The sequence below is a fragment of the Amia ocellicauda genome, chromosome 2 (assembly GCF_036373705.1).
Source record: "Amia ocellicauda isolate fAmiCal2 chromosome 2, fAmiCal2.hap1, whole genome shotgun sequence".
NCBI classification, from domain to species: Eukaryota; Metazoa; Chordata; class Actinopteri; order Amiiformes; family Amiidae; genus Amia; species Amia ocellicauda.
This window is the reverse complement of record NC_089851.1, coordinates 40762635-40781472: the sequence shown is the minus strand read 5'-3', so window position 1 is coordinate 40781472 and position 18838 is coordinate 40762635. Positions and strand designations below refer to the sequence as shown.

The window sequence follows — 18838 nt, the reverse complement described above, 5'->3', positions numbered from 1 at the left end:
TAAAATTGTAGACCATTGTTTTAGACTTGGTCCTTGTTTTTTCTCAAAACTAACCATATTGTGATCACAGTTTGCCATTGGTTCTCTAACTAGTGTCCCTCTGACTCTATCTTGGTCATTTGAAAAGATTGTCAATGCATGCGCTATTTCTATTTCTGCATCTGTAGTCCCAACTGGGCTTTCCCAGTCTATGTTTGGGAAATTGAAATCCCCCATTATAACAACCACATCCTGAGTTGGGTGGTCTGTAACACACTCCTACCACTAATCCTCCAGATCTTGTATTATTATTTTATCCACAAAGATTCTGTTTCGTTACTAGGATCTAATTTGAGTTCTTTCTGACATATATTGCTCTTTGATTTTGCCTGTCTCTCTAAACTGTGTGTATCCTTTCAACTTGTATTCATCCCCATCACTTCTTGGATGAGTTCATCCTGGAAGGCAATCATTCTGCAAACCTGACACTGTAGTGGCCACACACTTCTAAATGTTACAGTTTTTTAGTTTCTGTCCCCTGGTCAACTGCTTGACTTTTTGTGAACGAGAAACAGCGCAGCTCTTTCTCAACAGCTGCTTTAAGTAGCTTTTGTCTACCTGCCACCAATTCACACCTAACTGGCTCCACCTGGAAGAGAATTCCTGCTAGTCCTTGACTAAATCACCTTTCTTCAACCTATTAACTTTCACTGATTGAGCTATACTGAATTTACTTAAATTAAGGCAAACTACAGACAATGCTAATTTCAATTAAGGCAGTTAAAACAAAATGAGGAATGCTAAGACTGTCTGAAACTAGGAACACAACAAGATGGCTGCCTCTCACCTGTACTGTCCTGTCCTGTGTCTGTCTATGGTAACTTTTATATACTTCTGTTCTCTCACCTGGATTCTTGCCAGGCAGTATACACACAAAAAGGACAACTTTGGTAAAATAAATGAACGTACCCTATTGTCCAGAATATGGACATGGGAAACTGACTGACTGAATTATATGAACATTTTTGAGTGACTGGGGGTGGGAGGTTCTCAGGAGGCCAATCAGATTTCAGCAGGGGCCAGTGCCCCTGTGGCCCACCCCCTGGCTCCACCCCTGCTTCTGCTGGTTTTATATTATTCAGATGTACTTCTCATGATTCAAGCTAAAGAAACTGGCTCTTGTCTTCAGAAACCTTAGGTCTCACACCTAGAAGCTCATAAATGTGTCACTCGAAACATAAAAGCTGCTTCCGAAACCGTACCCAAGCTGCAGGCCCGTTGTGAGCTGAGTTCTTCCACGTTCAAAACCAGTCTATCTGTATTCCCCACACAGGTGTACATTTAAACTGGATCCCTGTGTGGTTCATCCTTTCAGTTGCAACAACATTAGGCTAGACATCTATTCACAAGCTAGTCCTGATAGAATGGTATTAGGGCACTAAGGCACAGTGTAGTTTGTGATTGTGGATTGTGGAGATGCCTGCAGGGTTAAATTACATGGTATAAACTCATATTGTTGTTTTTTCTATTATTATTATTTTAGGACATTTAAATAAAAACTGTACAGCCAATGGATGGTCGGAGACTTTCCCAGACCTTAACAGCGCTTGTGGAATACAGGTCAGCGAGGTGTCTGAACAAAAGGTAGGCAATGTATTCTATTACAGGCAGGAGCTGGCGTCACAGCAGCACCCCTGAAGGATCCATATACCTAGCACTATAACACTCACTACTTGTGCTTGCTTACTTGTCAGGATCCCCAGATGATTTAGCATGATTTATTACTGTCCTGAACATGTTTGCATTCTAGAGGGCAGTTTTTAAACAATTTATATATGTAAACATGTGCCTGATATTCCGGAGGCTATCACAATTCGCTCTTCCTAGCAATACCAAAAGTGTTGTAACAGTTCACTTACGCGCCAGAAACATAAACACATACCAGCACAATATCATAATGCTGACCCGTCAACCTAGCGGGCAGCTGACCATTAAATTACAAACCAACCATAGTACTACACCCTCAGTATCCAGCGCGTTATATTTACTTATTGTAAATCATTATTTACAGATCCAATGAAATCAAACAGTTTGGGGATCCTGCCCATTGTGCAAAGGTTTGTAAGTTATATTGCTAGGTTAAGAGGAACCCTTTAACATTACATATTATGGATACATAACTTTACAAACTGCCCCCCTTCCCAACAACTCAGAGAGATCTCAGAAGGAGTCAGGGATGCTGCTGGTTCCCAGGGGTTAGTAAAGCCATGGGGGAAAGGCGAACTAAAAAGCAAGATGAGGTGAATCAACACATAACTTGAACACAGACAAAACTAAACAAACAAAACAATCAAATAAAGAAAACATGAACCATACCAGTGCACTATTGACAAGGACCGGTTAGCTCCTGTTTGAGAATGTCCCTAGCTATTGAGGAAATGAATCTAACACTGGTAAAAGGAGTCATAGTTCTCCCTTGTTGTGCACGACTGTTGTGCTTTTCATCATTATTTTCTGTTCTTGTTAGCCAAGCAGCCTGTTGATCTTTTGCACATGGTGATGAAACGCCCCACAGCATTTATCAGAAGCCGAGGGCATCCATCCAAGACTTAGATGTGCTTTGCTTTTTGATGGCTTGAACAGTATGTGAATGATGTTGTTCCTGTGAGTCACCTTGTAGGTTATTGCCTTATCTTCGGGAGAAACATTACCGTGTTTCATCTTTCATTAATTGCCACCGACCATTTTTATTGTTTTTGTACAGGGGGGAGAAATTTGTAGGGTCTCCTCCAATATTTCAGTTAATAAAGAAAATGAAACAATGATTATATGGTCCCATTGTGGGCCCATAGCTGTTGCAAATTTAGACACCTCATGCTGAACAATGTCCACACTTATTATGAGATTAAGTGGCCATCTTCCGGAGCTTTGTTGTAAAGCATATGGTTTTATTGTTTTAATTTCCTGTGTTGCATCATTTCCTAACCTGAGGTTTCATACAACCCGAGTATCCAAGTATCACTTTTTGTTCAGATACTTTCCTATATGTTTTTACTAACCTCCAGTTATTGGCAGGTGGTGGCAGGGAATCACAAAGTGCTGAGATGCTAGGTTATCTCATTGCAAGGACTATATTTAAGGGGTCATGACCTGTTAGTGGCTTTGAGGCTATGTCAGAAAAAGAACCACCCCGACACAGAAACAAAAAGCTTTTTCTTTCTTTCTCTAGTTCACGTACGACTTAATGCATAAGTTACAGGCCCGAAGCCTCCAAAAGTGAGACTAAGACTAAATGTGTTATTGACTGGGACAGAAACATGCTGTAATGAATGTAGACGCTGACTGCAGTAAGACAGCTGTCACTTTCTGTGCCTAGGTTTATTTTGAACCATCCCAGAGGTCCTTGTCTAAGTGCACATACAAGTTCTCACTAAAAGTGCAAGGGAAAATGTATTCTCAGGACAGAGACCCCCCCACACACACACACACACATACTCTCACACACCCACAATATATTTTTTATTCATGGCTACAGCTATTAAAATGTAAAACAAAATACGACACATAATTAAATTATGGGCATACATGCACACCATTCAATCACGTATAACAGATTACAATTGAACACAGTGTTCACCACGTTACTCAATGCAGAGTAATACAAAACCACAGATCGATTCCCCAAAATATTATTAGAATCTAATGGGATCAAATAAAATAAACTAAATTATTGACTTGCCTTACAAATCATAGAAACGTGGGGAATAAAGAAAATAAACCAAACACATATGTGTCCAAACCTGCATGTATTTCTCTTCTTTCACCAACATCCCTTCACCTCAAGGTGTATCTACTGTATGAAATTCACATGAAAAAGCAGGCGTCTTAAACCACCCAGTTAAACATGTTACCACCGTTGCAAAGTTAATATTGTACTAGATACAGTGCCCTCCTCTGTTTACAGTCAGCAGAATTAAATGTCGTCGCCCAATTGTTTTTTTGTTTTTTTGATGTTGGTGCTCCACATTGAACATATTTTTACGTATTATATGATTCTTATTTTGTATTGATGTGGGGGTCTATTATCAGGCTAGTGGTTTCAGAAAATACAAATTAATGAATGCTGCCATCTAAAAAAAACATGTGTTCTGTTGCTGTGCCCAGTATTGTTGCTACAGCTGTTTGTGTAACATGCATGTCCTTGTTTCCATAGGTAACATCGCACTATTTGCTTGTACAATTAAAGACTGTTTGCAGATGTCTTTTCAGGCACTGTGTATTTTGATACCACAAGAGCATGGACATGGGGAGGAAGTAGTTTGAGGTACCCTCCAAGGACAAGTAAAGTCAGTTTTTGTTGTAGGATTTTATTAAATTTGTATTTAATTTCTTGCACTCTGAGGTGTGCCAGAGACGTCGGTTCAAGTTCAAGCAGGATCTGACCACACACAGTACCGTAAGACTGGCTGCATAGGAGACAGCTTTAAATGGAGCAGTCAGCACATTCACTAGGAAAAGACACAACAATTTACAGGCACGTGACTACACCGCTAATTTAAACCCCACCAGAGTGTGTGTAAAAGTTATGATGTTCAGCCAGGGTGACACTCTACCCTAATAGATGCAACATATTCAAAAACAGCCCATAGGCTGTATGAAAAATTGTGTAAGTGTCCATATAAGTCTAAAATATCAATTACATCTCTGCAGAATTTGCCAAACCCTGACTAGTGAAAACTGCAGATTCCAATTGATCCAACCGAGTTCAGTCAGGGAGGTGCATAAACTTTGGACTGCCACTATTGAGTTATTTGACATGGGGAACACAGACAGCCCCTGCACTGCAGATACCGCCATGCTGCCGTACTTTAAATACAGCGTATAATAGGAAAACGGGGGGCGGGGGGGTAAAATAAAAACAGAAGAATCACCCATGACCTCCAATGATGAGACAGTGCAGTAGAAACAGCCTTAAATCAATTTTAAAAGTTGTCAACAGTCCGTGAAATGATCATTCTCACCTCCCAGCTCCCCCCTCACCCAGCTCCCTGAACACACAATCTGAATCATCCACACGTACTGAAGCAGAAACACCTTAAGCCCCTAGCACAGTGCTGGGATTAAAGCCCAAACCCAATCTCCTGTGTCACAGTTTGGTCTAATGAGGTCAGTATCGTTGAAATAAATAAATAAATAAATAAACAAAAATGTCCCTAGGGACCACTTCCATTGAGTTAATTAGCACCAGCACTCTCTTAATTTGCACAGCAATAATTCAACGGGGACCAAACTGTATTGTGCATTTGACAGCTTTTTTAAATACATGACCTCTAGTTGTAAATTCAAACTGAAAGGGAGGCTATATTTAATTATACTCAAAATAATAATAATAATGCTTTCACACCTGCTTCTACTGAGTCACTAATAACAAAACCAAAATTTTACAGCTTACTAGAAGCATCCATGAATATAAGGACATTCTTATATGAAATATATATATATATATATATATATATCTTTTGAATTTATAAATGCAGGATTTTATTATGATATCATCTGTAATGTATCCAAATATCAGTCGTTTCCCATCTTTCTTTTTAAATGTTACAGAATATTTCTGCCAAAACTATGTTGTAAGTGCAGTGGTGTGACTGATGATATATTGAGATACTATTTGAAACTATTTGAAGAATGTTTAGTTTTACATTATGAAGCAGCAGGATAGGAAGATGCTAGATTGGATTAGGAATATTTCCAAATATCCTTGGCTGTCACATAGTGAGATTGCCGAGTTGAGCTTCCTGTTTGACTAGCAGTGTTGTATGTTAACAGCTGTGAGCCAGTGTGAAAATAGGCAGCACAGAAGACTCGTGCTATTTTCTGTTTGAGTTAGGTGTTGCCAAAGCTGGAGAGTCTGAGATACCTCAAGTGAAATGACATTTTGGCGCCGTGATCCCTGTTAAGTAATTTGAGTGACTGTTGGACTTCACAATTGTGTGCTGCATCCTGAACAAGCTTGATGAAAGTGAAACATTACAGACAAGGAGAAGGAATAAAGACAATGCAGTTCTGTATGTTATCCAATCCTCACTTTTAAAATGTGGATTTTAGAGTGTCTGATACAAGACAAAGACACAATTACTACTTGTGAAATAATTGCAGTTGACTAGGTTATAGTATCCCAGGGGCTAGGAAAGGGGGGTGTTTAAATTTTCACAATGATGTAGACATGGTAATTTAAATTGTGTCTCATTCACAATTAATATTATATGAAATCTTGGCCTTGCATCATGTAAGGAGCTGATACTGTGCAGCTAGAACATTACATAGAACTCTGCTCAAAAACATAGAGTGAGATGATTGATATGAAGCCCTCATCAGGCAGCTTCAGATGTCTGCTAATTGTTTTTACTACCCTGTTATGTGAAGCCATGGACAAACATTTGCTTGGCCTTAGTAAATAATGAGAGCATTTTATGTTGACATCAAACATTCTGCAATTCCTGATAAGAACAAAAGTTTGCACACTTTAAAATTCGGAAGCAACATTATATCGACAGGTCTGTTAAGCATCCTAATTGTTGTTTTCAGGTCTTTTTCCTCCACAGCGGGAGAGAAAGCAGCACTCCCTGTCCATAGCAGTGGCCCATGTGTACTCTAGGCACACTCTGAACAACATGCCACCCATTGTCCCCGGTACCCCCGGCACACATGGTGTGACTAGGTCTGTAGGCCTGCGCAGCGCTTGTACTGCAGTGTTTTTGTTCGATCAACGCCACTGCGACACGCTCACCTGTCTACCCTGTGTGTGTTGCACTGTGAGCATAGAGCAGGCAGGCGTCCTGGGAGGAGGACTGGCTCTCACTCAGTCCACAAGCGGACTCAGAGCTGGAAGCAGACCTGACATGAGGGACGAGGCTATGCCTCCCCAACCTCTGCCAACCGAGGACACTCCCCTCTGCTCTTACAGGACGACAGGCAGAGTTCTGGGAGGTCATTCAGTGTGCCATGGCATCTCTTCAGATCCCATGACCCAATGACCCCACTACACCGCACTCAATGTTTGAGAGTGGACATTGGTCACAGTGGCCCACCCAGGCCCTCTTGCATATGGCTGGACCTCCCGACGGAGCTCCAGTCCTCCTGGAACCACTCAGTGTCGGCCCCCGCCTAGGCAGGCAGGCAAGGCCTTCGGCAGGACACAGAGAGTGTGTGAGGCAGGTTTGTCAGACTTTCCGCAGATCATATCCTCCATTGTGGCGTTAGTCACACACAACGTTCCGCACACAAGAAACTAACGTGCATGGTTAAAACTAGACTATATTCATTCGGATCACAACGTGTACCGAACTGAACGTCCTGTACCGAACGGTACGGTATGGATACGTGTACTGTTACACCCCTAATTACTGCACAGTAGAGCTGCTATTGCCCCACCCCTAGCTGTGCTAGTTGGCAGCAGGTGAGTGCTCTTGTATCCAGTGGAGGGGCAGATCTCCTATCTCCCCCACTCTGTATATGGTCTATAGTTATTGTTGAAGGTGAGGGTAGAGGTGCTGCTGGCTCTCCTCCTCTCTGCATTACTGTTCCCAGTAGAATGTCCTTGCTCATGGGTGGCTCAGATATGGCCCCAAGAGGCCCCATGGCCATTTTATCTGGGGGATCGACGCTCTGTCTCGTGTGACAGCACTGTCTCCTTATAGACCAATCCAGGCTTGCTCCAGCTCTTAGCTTGACCCTTGAGTGGGATCGCCTGATGGCTTTGGGTCTGTCAGATGCGGTAGTAGCCACTATTCAGTCGGCGAGAGCTCACTCTACAAGGTCGCAGTACTCTTACCGCTGATGGATGTTCCAGACTTGGTGCCACACCCTGCATGGCACCTTGATGTATTATTATTATTATTATTATTATTATTATTATTATTATTATTATTATTAATTATTTCTTAACAGACGCCATTATCCAGGGCGACTTACAAAATATAAGACCATTACAAAAGTGCAATAATACAGTACAGTTCAAAACATAATACAATTACAAGTTCAAAATTACACAAGTGTATAGGAAAATGTACAGTAAATACAAAATATAAGTCCTACATTCTAGGCCCCATTTGAACCACTACAATCAGTTGACCTCAAGCTAGTATCGCTGAAGACCGCATTTCTGCTGGCGATCATATCTGCTATACCCGTGAGCGAGTTACACACCCTGTCTGTACATACACCCTTCGTGAGTCTTTTTTGCAGGAGATGGGTCCAGGGTTATGCTCTGGCCTAACCCTGCATTCCACCCAAACATGCTCTCTCCATTCCACGTGAACAAGCCTATTGAGTTGATGGCTTTCCATCCTCCTCCATTTTCTTCGCCTGCACCTGCTATGCCCGGTGCACACTAAGGACATTCAGCTAAGGATACCAATTGTTTGTGTCCTATGGTGTGCTGACACAGGTCCAGGTGCTTTCAAAGCAGTGCCTCTCGCACTGGATTACAAGTTGACTGGCGCCCTGGTGCCTGAACACATGGTGACACACTTGACTTGAGGTGTAGCCTCTTTGTGGGCCCTTTTTCAGGGCACCATCTTGGCAGACATTTGTGCGGCTGCGGGCTGGGCCTTTGTTCAGTTCTACAAGCTGGATGTGACGGGATCGGCCCTCTTCATGGGGAACCCAGCTCTGGGTTTGGTTGAGCCTTAGTGGCTTATGAGGAACAGACTTCTGGCCTTTTGTTCCCCTGTATGCCCCTGTCAGCGCATCTTGATGACTACTTGAACTGACTTCTGTTGCCCAGCTTTGTACACCATTCTTGAATTACTGTTCCCAGTACAGCGTGACTGTGGCCTTCACTTCTGGGCAGCCCAGATGTGGCCCAGAGGGGCCCCTGTGGCTTCTATCTAGAGTTGGTCAAGGCCCCTAGCAGGGGGCAGGCTCCCTTACCAGCTCGCTGCCTCCTCCATTGCGATGGCATCCTTTGGCAGTGCTTCCTTTCTCAGATAACCGGTGTTACATCCGCAACCCATGGTTTCTACATTGTAACCTAGTTTATCTCTATAAACAGGGCTGCAGAATGATGAAGGGTAATGCTGTAATCTGAAGGTGATTAGCTTAGTCAGTAAAAATTAAGATAGTTGAGAATAGTTCCCATTAAGTGGCTGAGTGGCTGCTTGAACATGTGTTTTTCCAATTTTTTTTTTAAAGGAGTATAGTCCCATAATATAATGCAAGGTAATTTTATGATTCTCCATTTATCTTTATTTTGTTCTGATGATGCATGACAATACTTTTGTTTTTTTGGTTCAAACATTTCTTGGAGGAGATGCTGTGTCCTTTTGGTTTTGGTGTCTTTGTATCTTCCAAACACAAACACACAAACACACACACGCACACACACACACACACACACACACACACATATAAACATTCCCACTGGCTTCTGCCACTATTTGGTCATTATTCAGTTGCTCACAGCCACAACTGTGTAAATAAAAGGATGCACCCCTGAACTGACAACTAAGAAACAACGTTGCAGCAAAGCCAAGTCCTCATCCGAGACCACCTTTGCAAGGGGACAATGTCTTTGTGTTTTCCTTTTAATTAGTCATCTCTGTTGGGGGAAGGGAGGAGATATCAAAACAGACGTTAATTTCCTGAAATGAAGGGGAGTAAAACTAAGAAAATCCTACAACACAGGACTTGTTTTCAGGCCATCGCAGAGATGACGATGCACCATCTATTGGAACAGTCATTATGTGATACATACTCTCTTTTGACTGCAAATCTGTTTTTCTCATTCTTCGTCTTTCAATATTTCTATAAATGGACAGGCACAATAAAGGCACTAGAATCCACTGAAAATCAAAACAAACAACATATTTTACAGGTATTAGATTAACAGTGAAAAGAACACAACTATACACAGTCTTCCATGTGATATCAACTTCATAACTGGCCTATTAGTCCCATGAGCCCATTGTTTCTCCACAGCAACTGGCCTTTTTCACAGTGGTGAAGACCCTTTACACCCTCGGACACAGTTTGTCTTTGATCACTCTGACTACAGGAAGCACAATTCTTTGTCTCTTTAGGTAAGTGATTCCCCATATTTTCATATCACATGGTTGGTCCTGAATACAGCATTGATGTCCCCCTTCCCACCTTGGTGACTGCGCTGTGCTTTCATATGAGGGGCTGTTCAATTAAAAAATAACAGAAAAAATATATTGTATACCAAAGTGGATATATCAGATAGCAGAAAAAATAAATCATATACCAAAATTGATATATCCACTTTGGTATATGATTTATTTGTTCTGCTATTTGTTACTTTACCATCATATTAATAATGTGACATCTAAGGCAGTTGTACCACATTGGCTTTTGAGTATCTATCACCTTGCACTGTGTGGTATGCAAAATAAGTAATATACAAATTTTGCTTCAGATCAGATAATAAGTAATTAGAGTGCATTGGATTAGAAACAAACCAGGAAACTGATTAAGTTCTGTTAACCTAGCATTGTGAAATTTAAGGGCAAATGTATTGCATATCTTCCACATAGATATCTGAACACAGGGGCCAAATATATATATATATATATATATATATATATATATATATATATATATATGTATTCCAAAAAAAAATCTAAACTTTGTGTCTTTGTCTGAGGTGAATATTTCACTCAGAACTGATTGTTTTAATGTTTTTTTTTGTTTGTTTTTCCACTAACAGAAAACTTCACTGTACACGCAATTACATCCACCTGAACTTGTTCCTCTCTTTCATTTTGAAAGCAGTCTCTATCTTAGTCAAGGATGACATTCTCTTTCCACATTCCATGGATTGCACAGAATCTTCACTGGTTAGTAACCACTTAATGCTTTATTTCCCAACTGCCTACTTCTTCACTGTGGTGATCATACAGCAAACCTCAATTAAGTTTGCCCCCAGAAACATTAAGAGGCTATATTGAGCCATGAAGAAAGCATTTAATTTGAATTGTTTAATTTATTTCTTAATCAGAAAACAACAATGGTGTTCTTAGGAACAGCATACATTGTTAAGGACGCTCATTTAAATGTCACTGTGCTCACTATGAGCTTTCTATTTTCATTTCAAAATGAAATAGGTCAAGTATGATGAGGAAATGTGTTATGAATATGACGCTATGGACTATAAAGTATGTTAAAGGAAAGCACACCAAAAAATGCATACACTTAATTGTTAAATATAATTACTGCTGCACTGTTGCTTTTATTCTAATTAATACAAATGCTGATATGACATTTTATTCTAATGGTGTTTCTACCATATATTTTCAGATTGGTTGCAAGTCAGTCCTGGCCTTTTTACAGTACTGTGTTATGGCAAACTTTTTCTGGCTCTTAGTAGAAGGCATTTATCTCCACACTCTGCTGGTGGTATTCTCTGAAAACAGACACTTTAAAATCTATGTCTTCGTTGGCTGGGGTAAGCTGACCTTTTGAGTTAATTGTTCATTGTATCAGACTGAAAATGTTGAAGACTGCAATACAAATTGAGAACAATTATGATGCACAGGCAGTTTTACTTTTAGTCTTTTTTTACCTGAAACTTTACTTAGACGTAGTATGGTCTTGAACTGGAAACAAAATTGATTCAAACTTAATGAACCACAATTAATTAACAGTACAGTACAGACAGCATCACAGGATTAGCATTACTGTAAATACCCTTAAAGTTTTGAGCTGGTCATTCTGGTCTGTACATGGATTTGTGCAAGTCTTGAGCAGCTACTACTTGGTTCATATACAAAATCAACCCTTTTCCACAAGTTAGGCCAAAGTATGTTGCCAAGAAGAGTATTGTATATGCTATGTTCTTTTCCATTCCTTCAGTGTAAAATAAGAGCTTCAACCAGGAATTATTTATGTGTGAAATAAAGCTGAGGTATTTTGGTTAATAGGACAGTAAACCTTGATTTTCATAAACTCAAGATTTGAAGGTTAAATAACGAGAATTCAAAATGAGTGCTTGCATTTTTCTTTAAGTAGAATCCTGTTTTTATATCAAAACACATTTTTAACCTTCTGCCTCCCCTACTACAAATTGACTCAAATCTATACCTCAGGGACAAAGTTACAGTTTACATGTATTAAGGATTCAGCTGTCTACTCTTTAAGCGTTGATAGCCAATAAAAGTCAACTGCATTGTACTTCATGACGACATAATTATAAATTACTCACCTGAAACTACTGAGAGAGTAGTAGAAATGCTAGAGCAAAGGGAAGACATCAAGGATATATTTATTTATTAGGTGTCTTCTGGCTTTGATTACAACCAATATTCAAGCCAAATATATTGTTTAGAAAAGATGCTGCAGGCAGTATTTTTTAAGATAGGATTTATAAAAGACTTTCCTTAAATAACTGTGCTAGTTAATTATTTGACAGAGCTCCAGGTGGAACAACAAAAACCACAACAAAAAACTGAAAAAAACTATAGAACTCTAGGAGCTGAGTCATAAAATTTAAGATATATTAGTCCCCATCATAGCAAGGCTTCCAAGAGTGATTTACAGTAGGAAAATAAAATACAGTGGAGCTATGAGTCTGATTCACTCCAGCTACACAGTTCGTATAAGCACCCTACAATAGATAAGATTTCTGTTAAGACGTAAAATATTGTTTCACATGAGTTTCTCAATTTCTGTGGAATAGAATCGCTGACTGTTCCAGCACCAGTTATTTTAGGAATACTTTCTTGGAATGCCTTACATAGAAGTGTAGCAGATTCAAAATATCACTGATAGCCAATCAAGTTACATACATATAGTTAGGTCCATAAATATTTGGACAGGGACAAAATTGTCATAATTTTGGCTCTGCATGCCGCCACAATGGATTTGAAAGGAAACGATCAAGATATGCTGTAAGTGTAGACTTTCATCTTTAATTTGAGGGTAGTTACATCCAAATTTGGTGAACGGTGTAGGAATTACACCCATTTTTATATGTGGTCCCCCAATTTTAGGGGCTCAAAAGTATTTGGACAAACTAACATATTTATGAATTAAATTGTGAGTTTCAATACTTGGTTGCAAATCCTTTGCAGTCAATGACTGCCTGAAGTCTGGAACCCATAGACATCACCAGATGCTGGGTTTCTTCCCTGGTGATGCTCTGCCAGGCCTGCACTGCAGCTGTCTTTAGTTCCTGCTTGTTCTTGGGGCACTGTGAAACGCAGCCCAATGAGTTTTGAAGAATTTGGCTGAATCTGAGCAAATATAGCCCTAAATACTTCAGAATTCATCCTGCTGCTTTTTCCTGCAGTCACATCATCAGTAAATACAAGGGAACCAGTTCCCTTGGCAGACACACATGCCCATGCCATATCATGCTTCACAGATGAGGTGGTATGCTTCGGATCATGAGCAGTTCCTTCCCTTCTCCATACTCTGCTCTTCCCATCATTCTGGTACAAGTTGATCTTTGGCTCATCTGTCCATAGGATGTTGTTCCAGAACTGTACAGGGTTCGTTAGATGTTTTTTGGCAAACTGTAATCTGGTCTTCCTGTTTCCTGTTTCCATCTTGTGGTAAACCCTCTGTATTTACTCTGGTGAAGTCTTCTCTTGATTGTTGACTTTGACACAGATGCACCTACCTCCTGGAGGGTGTTCTTGATCTGGCCAACTGTTGTGAAGGGGTTTTTCTTCACCAGGGAAATAATTCTTCTGTCATCCACCACAGTTGTTTTCCATGGTCTTCTGGGCCTTTTGGTGTTCCTGAGCTCACCAGTGCGTTCTTTCTTTTTAAGAAATTACCAAAAAGTTGATTTGGCCACACCTAATGTTTTTGCTATCTCTCTGATTGGTTTGTTTTGATTTCTAAGGCAAAACTGAAGGCAAAATGCCCCAAGAACAAACAGGAACTAAAGACAGCTGCAGTGCAGGCCTGGCAGAGCATCACCAGGGAAGAAACCCAGCATCTGCTGATGTCTATGGGTTCCAGACGTCAGGCAGTTATTGACTGCAAAGGATTTGCAACCAAGTATTGAAACTCACAATTTAATTCATGATTATGTTAGTTTGTCCAAATACTTTTGTGCCCCTAAAATAGGGGGGAATACATATAAAAATGGGTGTAATTCCTACACCGTTCACCCAATTTGGATGTAACTACCCTCAAATTAAAGATGAAAGTCTACACTTAAATAACATCTTGATTATTTCCTTTCAAATTCATTGTGGTGGCGTACAGAGACAAAATGATAACAATTGTGTCACTGTCCAAAAATGTATGGACCTAACTGTATATATACATTTATTATTATTATTATTATTACTATTATTATTATTATTATTATTATTATTATTATTATTGGCTTCCTTGGGGGGAGGGGGGCACCCCAGATTCCACTTTGAGCTTCACCCTGTAGTCCTACAAATACTTCTAAGAAACAATTAAGTTGTGTTTTACTGTTTTATTTAGGAATCCCAGCTGTGGTTGTTATTGCATGGACTATGGCAAGAGTATATTTGGAAGATACAGGGTAAGTAGAAAGGTTTTCTTGGCATGAGAATATTAAAATTAGGGCTGTCAGTAGATTCAAATTTTTGATTGATTAATCAATGGGCATTAGTTGATTAATCGTTAGATTAATTGGGCACTTATTTACTTTAAGTGGCTGTGCCACACAGTAATACTTTAATAAATACTAGGCATTGATATTACAGTATAACAACGCTGAACATGAATGGTAAAAAAAAAATGTATATTTAAAAAGACACTAAATAATTATTATCAGCAAACTAAATTATAATCAATATTCGCTACTGCAAATGGATGTTTTGCTCACAAATGTTACTGTAAACTCACACTACCCTTGTAAGAAAAGGATTGCTTTTGAAACAGAAACAGAAAACCTTTCCTTTGTTTTCAATCTTTCCTTCCAAATCCAGTTTAAATCCAAGCTAGACAGTTATCTTTCAAAACAGAAGCACTGTTCAAGTTGCAGCAGCCTCTGGCCCATTCTTACACCCCCCAGCCACTCTTAAATTGGCAACTCCACACCCAAGATTCTTGGGTGCTCCAAATTATATTACTTGGCCACTCCCAACAGTTTTAAACACGTCCACCCTCCTTCAGAGTCATGGTGTGGACGCGAGTGAGGGACCCATTGAAGTGTGTGGTGCTTCGCATCAAAATCGACGCTCTCCTGGAGAAGTGAGCAATCCACGAAGTGCCCCCTCCAGGGCTGCAAGAGTCATTCTATTCCCCATACTTCCTAATGCCCAAGAAAGATGGCGGTTTCAACCCCATCTTGGATCTGAGGTGCCTGTACCGCCACCTCAAGGTGTTGCACTTCAAGATGCTTTACCTCAATGCCAGGAGTATAAGGAACAAGATGTTAGACCTAGAAGCCACAGTGCTGGCGGGTGACTATGATATTGTAGGAGTGACAGAAACATGGCTTACAGAAAATGATGGGGATGAATACAAGTTGAAAGGATACACACAGTTTAGGAGAGACAGGCATAATCGAAGAGGTGGTGGGGTAGCATGTTGTATAGCGCATACAAAAGGGATAGAGACAAAAGAACATACAGAGAATATGTTCAACTCCAAAGAGATATTAAAAAAGGGATCAGGAAAGCAAAGAGGGAAATAGAAAGATGCATAGCTCTCGGAGCTAAAACTAATGCAAAGACTAAAACAGCAAGAGGTCAATAAAGGAGGAAGTGAAATACTTCAATTTTAGCCCTTTATCTTGGAAAACTAACAAGATGTGGCAAATGTTCTAAATGAGTATTTCACAGAGGTTTTTACAAAAGAAAAAACAGATAACATGCCACAGGTTAACAATCAGTCCAGTCAAACCCTACGACAGATCAGGATAAATGAGGAGGAGGTACTAAAGGGACTAGCAGAATTACAAAAGAACAAATCACCTGGGCCAGAGGGTATATTTCCAACAGTACTTAAAGAAAAGAGGGAAATTATGTATAGGCCACTAACTCAAATATTCCAAATGACACTTAGAACAGGGGATGTGCAAACTGACTGGAAGACAGAAAATGTCAAACCAATCCACAAGAAAGGGGACAAAACTGAGCCAGGAAATTACAGACCAATCAGTCTCACCTGCTTTACTTGTAAAATGTTGGAAAATTATTAGACATGATTTAGACGAGGCAGATCATGTCTTACTAATCTATTAGAGTTCTTTTAACATGCAACTACAGCTGTAGATCATGTGAAAGCATATGATATGATATACTTAGATTTTCAAAAAGCTTTTGATAAGGTTCCACACCAAAGACTGATCCTCAAATTGGAAGCTGTAGGCATTCAGGGTAATGTAAGTAGATGGATTATGAACTGGTTGATATCTAGGAAACAGAGGGTGTCGATTAGAGGAGTCGCTTCTAACTGGAGTGAGGTTGTTAGTGGAGTTCCACAGGGATCAGTATTAGGGCCTTTGTGTTTTCTAATCTATATTAATGATCTGGACTCTGGGATAGTTAGCAAACTTGTCAAATTTGCAGATGATTCTAAAATAGGTGGCTCAGCAGATATAATCTCGGCAGCTCAGGTTACTCAAAGGGACTTCAAAGGGTATTACATGCAGGTAACAAAAATGTCCACTATAATTACACTATGGGAGGAACAGAACTAGATGAAGTAACTCATGAGAAAGACCTAGGAGTCTACGTGGACTCCTCACTTTCTCCATCCAAACAATGTGGGGAAGCAATAAAAAAGGCAAACCGAATGTTAGGGAATATTGTCAAAAGTGTAGAATTGAGAACAAGGGCAGTAATGTTCAGACTGTACAATGCACTAGTTAGAGCTCATCTGGATACTGTGTACAGTTCTGGGCTCCACACTTCTAGAAAGATATCGCTGCTCTAGATGCAGTTCAGAGGAGAGCAACCAGACTTATTCCAGGTCTGAAGGGAATGTCTTACTGAGAGACTGAGGGAACTGAACCTTTTCACCCTGGAACAGAGGAGACTACGTGGGGACTTGATTCAAGTCTTCAAAATCATGAAAGGCATTGACCACATCAAACCAGACGAGCTTTTCCAGATCAGCAGGGACACACGCACCCGGGGACACAAATGGAAATTGGGTTTCAAGGCATTCAAGATGGAAAACAGGAGACGCTTCTTCACACAGAGAGTCGTCACAATCTGGAACAAACTCCCCAGCGATGTGGATGAAGCTGAAAATTTGGGAACATTAAAAAATAGACTGGATACGATCCTTGGACAAGCACGATGGGTTGAATGGTCTCCTCTCATTTGTAAACTTTCTTATGTTCTTATGTTCTAAAATCATAATGGATAAATGTGTTTGACTGTGCATATTATTATCTACTGCTACAGCCCCTCCACTGCCAGGATGCAACTTCATAATTTCTCTAGGGAGCGTCCAATTCTAAACAATATAACTGAATATGTTTGTGAATGTTTCACACCACCCACAGACAGGATGATTTCTTTGAATCCCCTTTTTCTTCATGCAAACCAATTTCCATTAAATGTGATCATCTCGCATTAAAAAGATCTAATGGGATAACAGTCAATGTCAACAGGAGCCTTTTTTGAAATTTGTTTTCTCATTTTCTGCATTCTGCTGCCAGTGGGGTTGTCCAGTTTATAATATAGAGCAGGGCTCTAAAACTCTTTTTTTGGAGGGGAATGCTGCTTAGGAAAAATAATTATGTATATTTAGTAAACATAAATGTGTATTGAAAATGCTGTCTGTAGCCTTGGATGACAAGGATTTGTGACAAGAATAATTGTCCTGTTTGATTGATTGATTGATTGATTGATTGATTGATTGCTTAACACAATAATTGGTCCTTTCAGTTGTTGGGACAATAATGAAAATCCGATTCCCTGGTGGATCATCCAAAGCCCAATTTTGGCCTGCATTGTAGTGAGTACATTTTTTTCCTCCCTGTCTGGATTTTGCTAATGAACATGAATGTAGTGACCACATGGACAAGGTCAGAGCAGATGAGAGCAATGCCAATTATTTAATTGCACCAGAAATCTTGTAGGCAGCTTACTAGAAGTCAGTGCCTAAGGAAATACCAATTGTTCATATCTCTTGAAACAGTCAAAATATTGAAATATACAGACTGTGTAAGTTAAACAGCAGTACCCTGGCAGCTGTTTCATTATTGACCAAAAAAGTTTGCTTCACTAAAATATTTAGATTTTAAGCTACAATACAGTCGTGTTTGATTATATTAATATAATACAAATATATGCAGTGTTGAACAATTGCACAAAACTGTTTTTGCAAATACTGCTAACATCTATCTGTGCTTCAAAGGATGAGTTATTCAAATTAATCCAATGAATACTGAAATCCCTTGACGGGAAATGCTAAACAAACTTTTGTATTGTCTTTTTTTCCCCAGATAAATTTTATTATTTTTATTAGTATAATAAGAATATTGGTGCAGAAACTAAGATGCCCTGATGTAGGAGGAAATGACCAATCCCAATTCAAGTAAGTTTTAATAATAATAATAATAATAATAATAATAATAATAATAATAATACATTCCTTTCACTTATTTTTTTAAAGGCTTTGTTTAATTCTTTGGGGTTTTTTTTTGTGCCAAGCAAATCATATCTCTACTTGTTTGTCATAAATAAAATAGATCTCTACAACATAGCATGTGAAATAGGCTGACACTTACAGAAAATATTGAAAAAAGAAAATAAGAGGTATTTTCCTCCCAGCTGCAGATGGCATATTAAGAAATCAAAAATGACAAAGTGTTCTTTGAAAATAGGTAGTGTTTGTTTCAGTGTCACGTTGTCAAGAATCAAATGTGTTTTTAATCTGGTAACAC

The 18838-nt window shown here is 39.6% G+C and overlaps 1 protein-coding gene across 1 annotated transcript in view; it reads left to right on the top strand.

Moving 5' to 3' along the window:
• vipr2 (vasoactive intestinal peptide receptor 2) overlaps positions 1–18838 on the top strand; it is a 71346-nt gene that overhangs the window by 43915 nt on the left and 8593 nt on the right. Inside the window, exons 4-10 of the mRNA XM_066723708.1 lie at positions 1523–1623; positions 9964–10064; positions 10712–10841; positions 11302–11449; positions 14452–14512; positions 17838–17907; positions 18398–18489. Coding sequence (XP_066579805.1) covers positions 1523–1623; positions 9964–10064; positions 10712–10841; positions 11302–11449; positions 14452–14512; positions 17838–17907; positions 18398–18489 — 703 coding nt within the window. The remainder of the gene's footprint in view (positions 1–1522; positions 1624–9963; positions 10065–10711; positions 10842–11301; positions 11450–14451; positions 14513–17837; positions 17908–18397; positions 18490–18838) is intronic.